This window comes from Vipera berus (genome assembly GCF_964194415.1).
Source record: "Vipera berus genome assembly, chromosome: 3".
Classification (NCBI taxonomy): Eukaryota; Metazoa; Chordata; class Lepidosauria; order Squamata; family Viperidae; genus Vipera; species Vipera berus.
The window spans coordinates 59915903-59932906 of NC_138204.1; the positions used below are offsets into that span (position 1 = coordinate 59915903).

Below are 17004 nucleotides of genomic sequence, written 5' to 3' on the forward strand. Positions count from 1 at the left end.
TTTGTATTTCTTGGCTCCAGATTAAAAGGAAGTTTAAAGGCCACATTATTGTGAAGATCAGCAAGGAAACTGAAATTCTACTGCACCACATCACTTACCACTCTTCGTAAGTTACAGATAAAGAGATAGCTTTTCAGCGGAAAAGTGCCAGGAGGAGGTTTTCTCTATTAAACAAACAACCCCCCCTCCCCCCCCCCAATGTTGGGAGAGAAGAAGTTTGGCTAAAGAGCACAAGAACAGGTGGGAAACGAATGTAGGAGAATAGGAGAAAATACAATGACTGACCACTCATTGCCAAATCTTTATTTTGCAGGCTAAAGATCTTTGTGCACTCCTTGCTCAGCTGGCTGATTTCAAACACCCAGACTACGTACACATGGGCAGGGCGGGGCGGGGCAGATCAGCTGGTAAAAGACACCAGTGGATCATGGTTGTTAAATAGCAGGTTCTCCTCTGCTGGAATAATGGCTTTGGAAAGTATCCACTGATGCCAGCCTTGACACCTTTCCTGAGTTCTTTTAAAAATGGAAGGTTCTGGGTAATTTAAGCTATTTTAATTCACACTGTGGTTGTAGACCTATCTTCTCAAGAATAAGCATCAATGAATTTAATATGGATTCTATGGAAATCGTTGCTAGGTCTGCCTCCTAAAATTATATAGGTTTTTTTTTCTGGTTCTACATGCATGCCTATGTTACTAAGAAATTCTCCCAAAGAGAAGTCAGATTTGGGGCATGTGTCAGTATTGTGTACATCAGAATTCCCCAACCTGGTCCTTATCAGATAAATTGGGCAATTCCTCTCATCTCTAAGTAGCAGGCCATGCTGCCTCTGGATGATGTAAGTTGTCTACTAAATCTGAAGGATACCAGAATGGGTCTGGAATCTGAATAATTTAGTAGCCATTTATTCAGATCCTAAGATAGAATACTGACAAGGAGATCATATATATATTGAACATTCATGTAAAACCTGTTCTGGTCATTAAGCTGCAGCCTTCCCACTGTGGGAAACAAAAAAATGTTACTCTAAAAATCATATCCTGGCTCAAAAAGGTTCAACGTGTGATTACTACAACATTATACAGTACAAAGATTTGCATCTGTGAAGGAAGATGGAATTGGCCCTTTGTATCTTCTTAATATGTGTTACATGATGGGATGTGGACATGCAGTGACTATTTTGCTCTTCACCTGACAAAATGCTGAAGGGGAGCACCAATGGAGACCTGTATAGAGTAAATAGCATTTAACATTTTATTCTAAAATATAAAAAGATTTTATATTTTATATTTTCCTTAGGGCCATATTGCCTTTACTTCCTCTCCTTTCATGTCCCTGCCAGGAGCTAGAGCAAAGGACGGGAGCTCCACCCCTCCCCACGCCTACACCAGATCTTGCATGCAGGCTTGCTAACATCCTACCCAGCATCCTAACCATGAGAGCCACCATGCTCCTACCTGCTACATCACATTAAACAAGAGTTCTCAAACTATGGGCTAAGAGCATCAATTGTTATTGTTGTTGTTAGCTGCGAAGTTGTGTTCAACCCATCATGACCCCATGGACAATGTTCCTCCAGGCCTTCCTGTCTTCTACCATCTTCTGGAGTACATTTAGGCTCACACCTACTGCTTCAGTGACTCCATCCAGCCACCTCATTCTCTGTCGTCCCCTTCTTCTCTTGCCCTCAATATTTCCCAGCATTAGGCTCTTCTCCAGTGAGTCCTTCCTTCTCATTAGGTGGCCAAAGTATTTGAGTTTCAACTTCAGGATCTGGCCTTCTAAAGAGCAGTCAGGGTTGATCTCCTCTAGGACTGACCGGTTTGATCGCCTTGCAGTCCAAGGGACTTGCAGGAGTCTTCTCCAGCACCATAGTTCAAAGGCCTTTCTTATGGTCCAACTTTCATAGCCATACATTGTAACTGGAAAGACCATCAATAGAGTCAGGTTTTTTGGGGTTGTGGGGAAAGCTTGATCAGCCTTGCACAGGGAGAATGAGAACACTGTCAACCATTATCCTGGATCTGCTCCTCACTTTTCCTGTTGCAAGGCCCAATAGAAAGTTGCAGTTCTATAAGGTTTGATAACTCTATAACACAGAGCTTAAACTTTAGCTATCAAAAGGAAATGGTATATTTATTTCTTGCCCATTGATAGCCCCAATAACATAGACTTGTTCCAGGTGTAATCAGACAAAATATTTATTATTTAGGGGTGTTGAATATTGCGATGTTTGGGAACATCTTCCTGGCATTCTTTTTTTTAAAAAAAACAGGTTTTATTGGTTTTCCAATTTAAAGACTATATGTTTAGAAAGCATCATGGTACCTGGGTAATCATCAATTGAATAACAGTTTTATAGTTTGGGTTACATTGTCATAACATCCTTCTCTATTTTTCTTAACATTCAATGCAACGTGTTTAAACTAACGAATTTCTAAGAATAGCATGGTCAGTTAAAGAAAAAATTTATCAGTCCAGTTTCAATGAAATATATCCATGTCCTGTTATTAAATTTTATCTAATTTTGATATTAATTATAGTATTCAAATTTAACCTTTAACATCCCAAATGGTATTCACAACCCAAATTTCTCTTATTTTATTACACCAAAGATTGTAACATCTAACATAAACAGAAAAGTTAAGTGGCTAAACTCTACCTAATACACATTGTCTATTTCATATCCTAATACATCACAAGTTCCTGGCATTCTAATACATTTTGGGAGGGCAGTGGGGGAGAAGAGAGAGAAAAAACAGGTTAAACATTTTTTTTCCCATGCTGACATTACTTTCCTGAGTTCTAAAGTTGAAGGAAGTAAGGGCGTAGTCTCTCATTATAAAACAGTTTCTTCAGTGCTTTGTAGCACTGGTTTCCTCTGCTTCAAATAAATTTCAAGGGAAAGCAGATCAGGAAGGAGGATGACATGGGAGGTAGCAGAATGATGGAGAAAAACTTAATACAGAGAAGAGCAGCATTCAGAAGTTCACAATGGCAAAAAAACAAAAACAAAAAAACAACCCATCAGCAGCCTTTGCCAGCAAACTAACCCCACCCACAGAAATGTCAAAGCATCCTGAGGATGAAGCTACTGCCTTTTCTGCAGGAAAATAAACATTTCAGCAACTGGAAAGAAGAATTTGCTTCACTGTTATTCATAAAAGCACTTGTCGATTTTGGCCAAGGGATCGTGGAGGCAACCTAAAAGAGAAGATGTGGTCCTTTTTCTCTCCCTGCGATTGACTTCCCTGGAGTGAAACAAGCCTCCCTTCTTCTTATCTCAAAGATGCTTTTTCATGAGGCAACTGGATTGCCTTGTTTTTCTTTGAAGACATTTTGCTTCTCATCTGCGAAGCTTTTTCAGTGCTGACTGGATGGTGGGGAATGGAAGGATTTATATTTCTTGCAGATGGCTGGTCATTTGCATTCTTTTAGAGAGTCGTTGATGCCACCTGGAGGTTTATCTGTGTTGTCAGGGTCACCTGAGTAGTGCAAATGGATGTGGAATCTTCTTGGAACCGTTGAAAGGATTGTGTTGTAGACTGAAGATAGATGATGGCGTATCCCTTCCCCTCTCTTGAGAGAGGGCTGTTCAGTTTTGACATAGATGGCCTCCTTGACCTCTCTTTCAAACCAGTGGTCCTCTCTGCCCAAAATGTGGATTTGCTGTCTTCGAAAGAGTGGTTAAATGCAGATGGACTGCTGAATCTTGTCCTGATGGGTTTCTTCTCTTATGTGATGCCATATGTTTATGAAGTGATTGTTTTGTTACCTCAATGTACAGATCTGCACATGGCTCCCTGCATTGTACTGCATATACCACGTTGCTCAGTTTGTGTCTGGGTGTTTTATCCTTGGGATGGACAAGCTTTTGCCTTAATGTATTCTTGGGTTTGAAGTGTGCATGTATGTTGTGTTGGCTGAAGATCCTCCTGAGCTTTTCTGATATTCCTGCAATGTATGGAATGGCAACGTTGCTTTGTTTATTGTTTCTTCTTTGTCTGTTATGGAGGAGCTTCTGCTGGGTCTTTCTTGGGATTGGCCCACTTGTGATAGCCACAAGTTCTGAGGGCTTCCTTGATGTGTTTTAGTTCTTTTTCTTTCCCATCTTGGCTGTTAGGCAGGCCTTCAGCTCGGTGGTGGTCCCCTTCCTCTTTTTCAGAAAGAAGGCAATTCACCAACTGTACATTTCTCTTATCTACACAAGGCAAAACAAGATAAAACGAACACAAGCACACCATTAAAAACAAAATCACCAAAACAGAAGAGGCTGTTTCCACAGAACTCTTTTGAGATAAAAATTCCCCTTGTGTTGCAAAAGGTAAAGGCTGATGACCTCCAACTGCTGATCAGCAAGCCAAGAAATTTAGGAGCAAGAAGAGTTAACATCTCATTTTAGGCTCTTTAGGAAATGATTGGCTTCTTGCTTTTTGCTAATTTATTGTTTCTTGGTTGACTTGTTCCTTCAGTCCAAAAGGTCTCTTTTTGAGGAAGACTTCCTTAATTGATATAAGTTAGTGCAGTTCACAAAGAGTACTTACACTACCAAGCATTAATTCTGAATCCCGTTAGAATTCGCCAATTAATATTCTCCAGCAGCTCTCCAAAACTTGATTTCTGCCCCACTTAAGCTATCATGAGTTATCTTCCAGCAATCGCATATTTCCTGCAGTGTAGGAACTTGGAATGCTAGCGGTGAGGCATGTTTGTCAAAGGCAGAACTGATACATAGATTTATGTTTCTTGGGACTGAGCTGCTTCTTCTTTGAAATCAAAACAGTCTGCTTCTATCAGATGCTAAAACCTCAACAGTAACGCTCCAGTCACTCAATCTTCAATATAGTTGTTGAATTAGCAACAACCTGCGTCAAAAGTGTCTTGAGGCCTTTTATGCTTATGTTGAGAATCAACCATATGGTATTTTTAGCCATATGACTTATTCTAATTCCTGTAAATGCAGATGTGCACTGCTTCTTGCTAACATAACTTCTATATTACTGAATTATACAGTACATTGTTTCTAGAAAAACTTCAGTGCAAAGAATACATTTTATAGTATGAATGGAAAATGTGTGAGAATCAGCAAAAGTCATTATAATGTTGAAAGGGAGGCACTAATGAGGTCAGCTGGAAATTGCTAGGAAGGCTGAGAGATGTTAGGACAGTGATAAGGAGAACACAGTGACTTCCTGAAGAATGGCTGGTTGTTTATAAGCAAAAGGAAAGTTTCAAAAGACTTTGATATGAGCACCAGTCGAACAAATTCAAGAGAGACTGTTGGCCAATATCAGAAAGACTTTAGGGCAGGGCTTTTCAACCCATGGTACGTGCAGGGCTTTTTTTGGTCATAGAATGCTCAGAACGGCGTTCCGGCACCTTTTTTGGATGGAACCTTGTAGGATAGGCAAGGCGGGTTGTATGACATGTGTGAGTTCCGGCACCTTTTTCTTTTACAAAAAAAGCACCGGGTACGTGTACCACTGGTGATACTACGGCATCTGGCAGGTGGTAGGTGTACGACAGGTTGAAAAGCACTGTTTAAAAAAAGTGTAAGAAAAAGTGTAAAAGTGTAGTGGGGGGGTTGAGCTCAAGCAGCGGCAGTGCTGCAGAGGCCTAGAGGTGAGTCAGTTGGAGCTGTGGTGTTGCCAGGGCTCTGCTGAGCGCCCAGGATCGCCACAAGACTCCAGCTGATTGGAGTGCGGCACCAGCTGATTGGTGCTTCTGAGACCAGTGTGCAGCCTGGGGAAGAGGAGTCAGCTGGCATTGCACTGAGGAGAAAAGGAGGAGTGGGGGGGGAGAGAAGAGGTGATATAAAAGGAGGAGGTTTTGGCGGGAGAGGGAGAGAAAAAAAACCTGAGGGGGAAAGAGAAGGGGATGGAGAAAGAGAGACAGAGGGGAAAAGAGGCTTTTTTGAGACAAGCAGAGGGAGAGAAAGCGATAGAACAGGGCAAAGATTAATGTCGGAGAAACAGGCAAAAGTTTCCCATTAAAAGTGTGGTAAGTGGGTGCACAGATAGTCATCAACCTACAACTACAACTGAGCCCAAAATTTATCTTGCTAAGTGAGAAATTTGCTAAATGAGTTTTGTCCCATTTTACAACTTTTCTTGCCACCTTTGTTAAGCGGATCACTGCAGTTGTTCAGTTAGTAACGCGGTTGTTAAGCGAATCTGGCTTCCCCATTGACTTTGCTTGTCAGAAGGTTGCAAAAGTGGATCCTGTGACCCCGAAGCCCTGCGGCCATCATAAATTCGAGTCAGTTGCCAAGCAGTTGTCTGAATTTTAATGACATGATCCTGGGGAGGCTGCAACAGTCATAAGTGTGGAAAATGGTCATAAGTCCCTTTTTTTCAGTGCCGTTGTAACAGTCACTAAGCGAACTGTTGTAAGTTGAGGGCTACCTGTACTTTATCGCTTTTTTCCTTTTTGAGGGGTGGGGTCTGGTGGTACTCGAATATTGCCGTATCCTAAAAGTGGTGCAATCCGTGAAAAGGTTGAAAAGCCCTGCTTTAGAGGTTATTGTGTCATCAAAGATCTGAAGAAGTCCACCCAGCTTCCTCTGTCACTATGAGAGATCATCTGTAATTATCAGTGGAGAGCATTAATAATAATAACAATAATAATAAGTTGGAAGGGACCTTGGAGGTCATCTAGTCCAACCCCCTGCTCAGGCAGGAAACCCTATACCATTTCAGGCAAATGGCTGGCCAGTCTCTTCTTAAAAACTTCCAGGGTTGGAGCATTCACCACTTCTGGAGGCAGATTGTTCCACTGGTTAATTGTTCTAACTGTCAGGAAGTTTCTCCTTAGTTCTCGGTTGCTTCTCTCCTTGACTAGTTTCCATCCATTGCTTCTTGTCCTGCTTTCAGGTGCTTTATAGAATAGCTTGACTCCCTCTTCTTTGTGGCAGCCCCTGAGATATTGGAACACTGCTATCATGTCACCCCTCACCCTTCTCTTCATTAAACTACACATACCCAATTCCAGCAACCGTTCCCTATATGTTTTAGCCTCCAGTCCCCCAATCATCTTTGTTGCTCTTCTCTGTACTCTTTCTAGAGTCTCAACATCTTTTTTACATCGTGGTGACCAAAACTGGATGCAGTATTCCAGGTGTGGCCTTACCAAGGTATTGTAAAGTGGTATTAGTACTTCATGTGATCTTGATTCTATCCCTCTGTTAATGTAGCCTAGCACTGTGTTGGCTTTTTTGGCAGCTGCAGCACACTGCTGGCTCATATTTAAGTGCTTGTCCACTAGGACTCTGAGATCTCTCTCACAGTTGCTACTATTGAGCAAGGTACCACCTATACTATACCTGTGCATTTGATTTTTCCTGCCTAAATGTAGAACCTTACTTTTTTCACCATTGAATTTCATTTTGTTAGATAGCGCCCAGTGTTCGAGGCTGTCCAGATCCTCCTGTATCTTAAGGCTATCTTCTGGAGTATTGGCTATTCCTGCCAGCTTGGTGTCATCTGCAAATTTGATGAGTTCCCCATCTATCCCCTCATCCAAATAGTTGATGAAGATGTTGAAGAGCACTGGGCCCAGAACAGAGCCCTGGGGCACCCCACTACACACTTCCTTTCATGTAGATGCAGTTCCATTGAGGACCACACGCTGAGTACGGCCTGTCAGCCAGCTACGAATCCATCTGGTGGTGATGCTATCTAACCCACATTTTTCTATCTTATCAAGTACTAGGTTGTTTTCTACTTTGTCAAATGCCTTACTGAAGTCCAACTAAATTATATCTACAGCATTCCTCTGGTCCACTAATTTTGTCATTTGGTCAAAGAATGCAATAAGATTTGTCTGGCATGATCTGTTTTTGACAAACCCATGTTGGCTTTTAGTGATAACTTTGTTTGAATCAAGGTGTTCGCTCATTTGTTGTTTGATTATCTTTTCCAGAATCTTCCCAGGTATTGAGGTCAGGCTGATAGGTCTGTAGTTTCCTGGATCTATTTTGTTCCCTTTTTTGAAGATGGGAACTACATCAGCTCTCTTCCAGTCCTCTGGTAGTTCCCCAGGGCTCCAGAATCTTTGAAAAATATAGTTCAGTGGTTCTGAGATCACGTCTGCCAGTTCCTTGAGAACCTTGGGGTGTAATCCATCTAGTCCTGGTGATTTGAACTCGTCTAGGCTGGACAGGTGCTCACTTACCATTTTCTTGCCTATCTTAACTTGCGTTTCTATTCTGCTTTTTATGGCACTGTTTTTGGAAGGTTGGACTGTTTTTGTCACTGCACGTTTTTTTTGTTCGTCAGAAAAGTTCATTTCTAACTGTACATTTCCCCTGCTCTCTGCACCTGTTGTGATAACTTATCTGGTAACCATAGTGAATCTCATATGACTAGGTATGTTATGGTTTCAGTCTGTTTCTTGCGCATGTCTAGAGAAAGTTCTGAGTTGTTATCTGTATTTTTTTTTCCTTTTGCTGTTACTGACTGTTACGTTAGGATGTAGCCCAGCTAGCTCTGTATAATATATATTTAGTTTTTATATTTTTGTAAGTAAAAGGTATTTAGTAAGATTATGCGTCGTGTTTTTCTTGCCTTCCTGCAAGTGTATCATGCATCCTCTGAAGCACGGTCCGTCGCCCTCTACAAAGGTGATTTTTACCTTGACATTTTGGTATCGAGGATGGTTTGATTTATGTTTTTGGAGATGCATGTTTCTGCGGCTGTTATCAGTTAGTTAGTGCTAGTGAGGCAGTGGTGATTAACTGCTGAAACATGTCAGGAAGGAAGCCACGGCTAAAAAGGAGTCTTTCTATGGGGCAGCTTCCTTCAACTTTAAAAACTCCGATAGCTTCGGCCACACACCTTGGAGAAGACGCACCTGCTCCTGTCTACGATGCAAGGTCAGTCACTCCTTTTTCTACTTTTCCAAGCTCCCTGGCAGCTGCTTTTGAAAATGTTCACACTCCAGGGGCTCAAGATGAATTTCAAAGGCTTGGAGCGAAACTTAAAGTCCAGCCGAAGAAAATTCCTTCTGCTCCCTCAAGCCCCAAGCAAACTATGCGAGATAGGGCTATGCAAGGCTACTGTGAACTAATTGGGGTTTTTGAAAGGCATTTGCAGCAGGCAAAGAAATATGTGTCAATGGTTCAGCAATATGAGAGGAATTATGAGCATGAACCGGCCATATTTCCACACCCACAAGGAGAAGCCATATTGCCTCCTTCTTCCCCAAAGCCAAAGTCACGCCCATCATTGAGTGTCATGCAAGACGAATGGGAACCGGAGGCTCCTATGTCACATGATTATGGGCTGTCCCAAAGGACATACAGAGCCACAGTGATGCCTGAAGCAAATGTTATAGCACCATCTACTGGTGAAGCTGCATTAAGACATGAATTGGAGCTCTCACTCTCGCAATTGTCTATGGAGGAGTCTTTGCTCAGAGATACAAGATTTCTGCCATTATCTGAGGCTCCAGTCCCTGATGGTGCTAGGATTCCTGTTACTGTTGCTTCTCCTGTTAATATTGCTTCTATGCAAGCCCCTCTACCTGGCAGAACACAGCCATATTTAACCCACATGCAATTGCCACCGGGTTCTTATATGCGAAGGCCAGTGTCATCTGCAGGTTATGCTAATGCACCAGCCCCAGCGCCAGCGCCTCCTGCTGGCCAGGGTAGAATAGCAGCTCAAAGACAGTCACAGCCAGCACCAAGACTACCGGCAGCTTCAATGCAACTGCCGCATGTCCAGGCACAGATGCCACTGGTGCCCCCTGCAGGTTATGGTCGGATTGCACAACCTGCACAGCCAGTACCTCAATTGTATATTCCTCATCAAACACCTTCCATCGTACCACTGGTTGGTGATTCAAAATTAAAGAAGTCAGGACAGAATTACAGGGCATGGGTCAGTGAAGTTGGACTTTTGTTACGCAGAGAAGGTACTCACATGATGGTGTTTAATCCTCCTGCCCAGCCATGGACTCCTGACATATGGGACTTGGATAATAGAGCATGCACAACATTATTGATGTCAATGGACACTGAATTGCAGCTCACGTTTTCACATGATGCAACTGCCCAACAAATTTGGACTCAGTTAGAGGCATGTTATCGGCCTACATCAATTGAGTCTACATGTTTACTTTTGTCTGAGTTCCATGGTTCCAGATTAAAACCTGGTGAACATATTGGAGCACATTTGACTAAAATGAAAGGTATTAGAAAAGAACTGGGTGAAAAAGGCTATCCTATTGATGATTTTCAAATGATCAGCATTATCATCAATTCTTTGAATCATGAGTGGAAAGATGCTATTACTAAGATCAATCAAGTGCCTATTGCTCAACGCACAGTGGATCATGTATGCAGAATTTTAGCCGAAGAAGAGGCACTTATGCAAGCTGCACCACATTTAAGGGAACCACCTGCATCAAGAGCTTTAGTGAGGCGTGCCTTCCGTGGAAGGACCTACGTTCCAAGGATGCCAAGATGCTACATCTGCAATCGTGTGGGACATGCCACCCGGGATTGTCCCCAACGAGTTCCAGCGTCCGTCACATACCAGCCCAGAGGAACAGATTCCAGAGGAGGCAGAGGTAGAGGCGGACGACAAGGTCGTGGTTCCAGGCGTGATCCACAAGCTCCACTTGTCACATTAGTTGTGACCAACGATCTACAGCCTCAACCAGAGTACGACAGACGACTTCTTTGGACTTTGGACAGCGGAGCAGCATTACATGTTACCTACAGAAAAGAGCTTTACACAGAGATGCACGAGCCTGAATCTGAACTTCGTGAACTTTACTCTTTTTCCAATCATCCTGTTCAGGTCATGGGAAAAGGAACTGTCTACATTGAAGAGCTTGATGCTCTCATTCCAAATGTTTACTATGTTCCGTCTGCCAGTAGTAATTTGCTTAGTCAGAGTCATTTGTCTAGGTTTTCTCATTTTCAGGTCCACCATCTTGAAAAAGCAAGTTATATAGTCAAAGACGGAGATATTGTTGCTGAAACCATGTTGATTGGTGGTGTTTATTACTTAAGACCAAAGCCTAAGCAGCAAGAGCAGGCAAGTATACACGTTCCAAAAAGCACAGGCCCAGAGAGAGACGTCCCAGAGAGAGATCCTGTTGCTACTCCAAAGGTTCCTAATAATGATAAAAATACAAAAAAGACACGGGTTGCTCACAGCAAGCCTGGGGTTCCTAATAAAAATGCTAATGTTGAGAATTCACTAACAGGTAAACCTTTGCATTCCAGGTGTATCCATAAGTGGCACAGAAGATTGGGTCATGCCAGTTTCCGTGTTCTGAAGAAGATGCCAGAGTTCGCAAGAGGTTTGGATCTAAAGGGGTGTAAGGTGTTCTTGGACTGTGCTGTCTGCAAGAAAGCCAAATCCAAGGCAGAAGCAATTCCAAAACGCGCTACACGCCGGTCAACACGCATTTTTGATTTGGTACACACTGACATAGTTGGTCCTTTTGCACCCACACTTGGTGGTAAAAGATATTTCTTGACAATCGTTGATAATTATTCTAGATATGGATATGTATATCCTATGAAAGAAAAATCTGAGACCTTTCAGATCTTTAAAGACTTTGCTAGTCTTGTCTATACCCAATTCGAGGTCAACATTGCCAGAATCCAGAGTGATCGCGGTGCTGAATTCATGTCTCAGCGTTTCCAGGACTGGATGCGTGAGAATGGGATAGTACATCAGACATCTGCTCCTTATACTCCAGCTGAAAATGGGGTGGCAGAACGCAGAAATGGGGTTTTGCAAACCATGATGCGTTGCCTCCTTGAAGATGCTAACCTCAGTCTTCCATACTGGGGTGAAGCTATCAAATATGCTAACCATATCATCAACCGTACTTGGAGTAGTGTGATAAATCAGACCCCTTATTTCATGTTATATGGACACAAGCCTGATCTCTCACATCTCCATATTTTTGGTTCCTATGCTATGGTGAATATTCCTTTAGCCCAAAGAAAGAAAGGGGGTCCTGCAGCAAAAAGGATGAGATTTATGGGCATTGATGATAATTCAAAATGGAGCAAATACATTGACTCTCATCATGTTATTGTGGTTTCACAATCTGCTACTTTTGAGGAAGATGCTGACTGGTCCAGGATTCATTCTAACGATCCTGGAGTTTATTTTCCTAGAGATGATGTTGCTGATGCCACACAACCTGATGATCAAGATGCACAGGAGAATGTTCCTTCCACGAGTTCTTCTCAACCTACTGTTCCGTCTTCGCAAGCCGCCGATGTTGCTGCTGGCGACGATGATGAAGACGAGGACGACACGGAAGAAGAATGGACGGTTGGCCCGAGACGTTCCAAGAGGACCACAAAGGGAATCCCTCCAAAACGTTATTCGTGGCAAGTAACAAAAACACCTGTACCTTTGATTTGTAATGTTACACTTCCACCTGAGAAGTTCACACAGATCAAACATCTTCCTGAATCAGAACAAGATAAATGGTTTGAGGCAATGCAGGCTGAAATGGACAGTTTAAAAAAAAAACTTCAAGTGTTTACGTCTGCAAGCCCTCCAACAAACAAGAAAGTTATTGGTACTCGATGGGTCTACAGGATCAAAAAGAAGCCGAATGGTGAGTCGTTGTACAAGGCCAGACTCGTAGCCCAGGGTTTCGCTCAACGTTATCCTGAGGACTATACAAATACATACTCACCCACAGTGCGGACTGAAAGTGTGAAAATTGCTTTAGCCACTGCAACTATCCTTGGCCTGGAAGTTTTCCAGTTCGACGTTGAAACGGCTTATCTTCACGCTGATCTTGATGAAGACATCTACGTCAAAGGTCCTCCAGGTTTCCGACAGCAAGAAGGGGATACCTGGTTTCTACACAAAAGTCTTTATGGTCTGAAACAGTCTGGTTTAATGTGGTACTTATGTCTTTCTGACAAACTAAATTCAATGGGCTTTATTAAGTCCGAAACAGATGAATGCGTGTTTACCAAAAGATCCGGTAATAGGTATGAGATAATTCTTGTTTATGTCGATGATATTGTTTATATTGGTCCAAATAAGCAGATGAGTGAGGTTTTTGCTAAAGCTTTACAAAAGTTTTTCACATTGAAGTGTTTAGGATGTATTAACACTTATTTAGGTGTTCAAATTGCCAAAACTCAGAAGGGGTTTAGTCTCACACAAGAAGAGAAGATTGAACAACTGTTACATCACTGTAACATGGAGGATGCTAAACCTGTGAGTATACCCATGCAAACTGATTTTCACATTTTGGCACATGAACCAAGTCCTGAGTTCGAAGATCAAACACTATATCGCTCAGTCATTGGGTCGCTGCTGTATATTAGTAGTTGGACTAGACCCGACATTGCACTTAGTGTTAATCTGTTATCACGACACGTAGGCAAGGCAAAACAGTTTCATTGGACATGTGTTAAAAAGTTATTGAGGTATCTAAAACACACCAAAGACATGAAGTTGTTGTTGGAACCCACACATACTGACTATGCAGAGTTATGTTGTTTTGCAGATTCAGATTGGGCGAGTGATAAGAAGTCACGGAAAAGTACATCAGGTTACATGATGTTTTTAAATGGATGTCCTGTTTACTGGCATGTGCGTAAACAGAATCTTGTTTCTTGTTCCTCTACAGAAGCTGAGTATGCTTGTGTGTCTGATGCATGCAATTCTTTAACCTGGTTTGATGCTTTAGTCACAGATATCTGGACACATCCGATTCGACCAATCACAGTGATGGAAGATAATGAATCTGTGGTTTATATTTCTGAAACACGTTTTACAGGTTCAAGGTCCAGACACATTGACATCCGATATCAAAACATAAGGCAACTGGTGAAACAAGGTTTTGTGACATTACAGTATGTGCCTACACGTGATCAAATTGCTGACATGCTGAACAAACCACTTCCTACAGCCCAGCACGAGTATCTGCGTGAGAAGATGTGCCTTACTTGAGTCTTCACTTTGCTGACGAAAGAAGGGGAATGTCACTGCACGTTTTTTTTGTTCGTCAGAAAAGTTCATTTCTAACTGTCTAGAGAAAGTTCTGAGTTGTTATCTGTATTTTTTTTTCCTTTTGCTGTTACTGACTGTTACGTTAGGATGTAGCCCAGCTAGCTCTGTATAATATATATTTAGTTTTTATATTTTTGTAAGTAAAAGGTATTTAGTAAGATTATGCGTCGTGTTTTTCTTGCCTTCCTGCAAGTGTATCATGCATCCTCTGAAGCACGGTCCGTCGCCCTCTACAAAGGTGATTTTTACCTTGACAGTTTTTTCCCTTTGTGTAGAGACAGATGCAAAAAATGAGTTAAATAGTTCTGCTTTCTCCCTGTTGCTTGTCACCTTCTTGCCACTTTCCCCCACTAATGGACCAATCATTTCCTTAACTTTTTTCCTGTTTTTTATATGTTGAAAGAAGCTTTTTTTTTGTTATTTTTGACTTTGGTCGCAAGCCTTAGTTCTTTTTTAGCCTTAGCTTCCCTCACTTCATCTTTGCAGGCACGGGCTGTTTGCTGATATTCTGCCTTAGTTATGTGCCCCTTTCCACTTCTTATACTTGTCCTTTTTATCTTTCAGTTTATCAGAGAGTTCTTTATGCAGCCATGCTGGTTTCTTTTGAGAGATGTTATTTTCCTTCTTTATTGGTATTGTGCTAGACTGGGCCTTTATTATCTCACTTTTCAAAATTTCCCAAGCTTCTTGAGTTGTTTTCCCCTTTAGGATTCTCATCCATGGAATTATTCCCAAGGTATTCCCTTCTCTACTTTTTGGGAGAGAAAGTTGTCTGCTAGGTTTGTCAGGAATCTGTTAGATCTTCCACTTGGTGCAGAGTTTGTCTCCCAGTTGATATCAGGGTAATTAAAGTCCCCCATTACTATTGTGATGCGCTTCCTACATACCTTAGTTAGCTGACTAGCAAAAAGTTCATCTATTTCCTCTGCTTGGTTGGGCGGCCTATAGTATACACCTATGGCAATGTCATTTTTTTCCCCTTTTATATTGACCCAAATGCATTCAAGTTTACAGTTTTCATCATTGTTGTGCTCTATTTCTGTAGAGATAAAATTATTTCTTATATATAGAGCAACTCCACCTCCTCTTTTGTTTAGTCTGTTTCTTTTAAATAATTTAAATCCCTCTAGATGTGTGTTCCATTTGTGGGTTTCGTCCCACCATGTTTCCGTCATGGCAACAATATCAAGGTACTAGTAATGGTGTTTAAAGCCCTACATGGCAGGGGTCCAGAGTACCTTAGGGAACACCTGCTGCCGGCATCAACCTCCCTTCGCCCTGTGCGTTCCCACAGAGAGCGCCTCCTCAGGGTGCCACCGATCAGAGAATGTCGATTGGTGGCCCCCAGGGGGAGATCCTTCTCTGTGGGCGCCCCGGAGCTATGGAATCAGTTACCGGTTGAGCTCCGGATGGCGCCCGATCTTCGCTCCTTCCGTCGCGATCTAAAGACATTCTTATTTGAACAAGCCGGCCTGGCCTGATGGGGGATTGGTGGGGTTTTTTACTGTTGTTTTATTGGGGTTTTAATATTGTATTGATTGTTTTTAGTGGGCATGTATTTAATCTTTTTTAATTTTTGTAATTCTGTATTTTTATTCTTGCCCTGTTCACCGCCCTGAGTCCTTCGGGAGAAGGGCGGTATAGAAATATTATTAAATAAATAAATAAATAAATCATATCTGCCCTCATTTACCTGAATTTCTAGTTCACCCTGCTTAATTGCTGTATACACATTTGAGTCCTTTATGACTGACCCTGTGTTTACTTGCTACAATAACCTGTGTGGTGCCTGAGTTCCCCTATTTTCTTAGATTGCCGGGGACAGGGATGTTCTGTATCAATTAACTCACTGTCCCCATTGTTTAGTTTAAATATTCCTCCAGAAAAGCTGTGAATTTATTGCCAAGTAACTCAGTCCCTTTCTTGGATGGATGCAGACCATCTCTTTTGTACATTTTTTTTCATTGGACCAGCTACAGACATCGTGACTAATATAACCAAAGCCTTCTCCTTTACACCACTCCTTTAGCCTCATATTAAATTCTGCTATACACTGGCCTTTTCCATTTTGCTCCTTATACACTGGTAAGACCTCTGAAAAAGTAAGCCTACAGCCTATTCTGCTGAGTTCCTGCCCCAAGCTCTGGAAATCATTCTGCACAGAGAGTACATCCTTTTGAAACAGATCGTTAGTGCCAAGATGTACAATAGCATCCACATCACAGTCTTTGCTGGCATTGTTGACTATTTTGAAAATACGCTTCTTGTCCCTACTGGCAGTAGCACCTGGAAGACACCTGACCTCTTTTGAAACCTCTGTATCCTTTCCTAAATTTACATCCCTTATAATTGAATCAACAACCAGAAGGTGGCTTCTCTTTTTGGGTACCTTTCTTTTCTTGCATGACTGATGTGTAATACCTGATTCGCACTTCTCCCTGTCAAAAACAAGTTCATCTCGGACCATGGTCCCCTGCTTATTTGAGTTATCATCACAATTACCTTGACCTGTTTCCTTAATGTCCCTGTTAAGGTCAACAAGGGCACTGTATCTGTTATGCAGGGACACAGCTAAAGCTTTGGGTTTATGGTTCACAGCTCTCACCCTGCCACATCCCACAGTTGTCCACACTGCCCTTCTCCTGCAGGATCTTTGCGGTAGAGGGGGCTGATAGCTCGGAGGCTCAGTAGAGTAGGAGGGCTGAACTGAACACATGATTTCTGCCTGAAGGGCACAGATTACAGACCCTAGATGAATAATCTGTCCTTGTAGACTAGTGATTTGTGTACAGATAAGAGTTTCCCAGTTTGAAAAGAGTGCTGCAAAAGACAGCTGCAAACCAAGTGTTGCACTGAACTAAGCCAGACATGCTGACATGAAAGGAATCTCAGATGCACTTGCCCTGAATGTAGCACCACTATTTTTGATTTTGTTATATGATTTGCGCGGTTAGGTGCGCGGGCCGCTACTGTGCTCCTCCACCCACCTT

At 42.2% G+C, this 17004-nt stretch overlaps 1 protein-coding gene across 1 annotated transcript in view; it reads right to left on the bottom strand.

Annotated features, from left to right (window-relative positions):
- Nucleotides 1–2197: 2197 nt before the first annotated feature.
- The window catches only part of ATPAF1 (ATP synthase mitochondrial F1 complex assembly factor 1), a 30114-nt gene continuing 15307 nt past the window's right edge, over nt 2198–17004 (bottom strand). The window contains exon 10 of the mRNA XM_081322642.1: nt 2198–4203. Within this exon, the coding sequence (XP_081178768.1) occupies nt 4203 (1 nt within the window). The 3' untranslated portion in view covers nt 2198–4202. The remainder of the gene's footprint in view (nt 4204–17004) is intronic.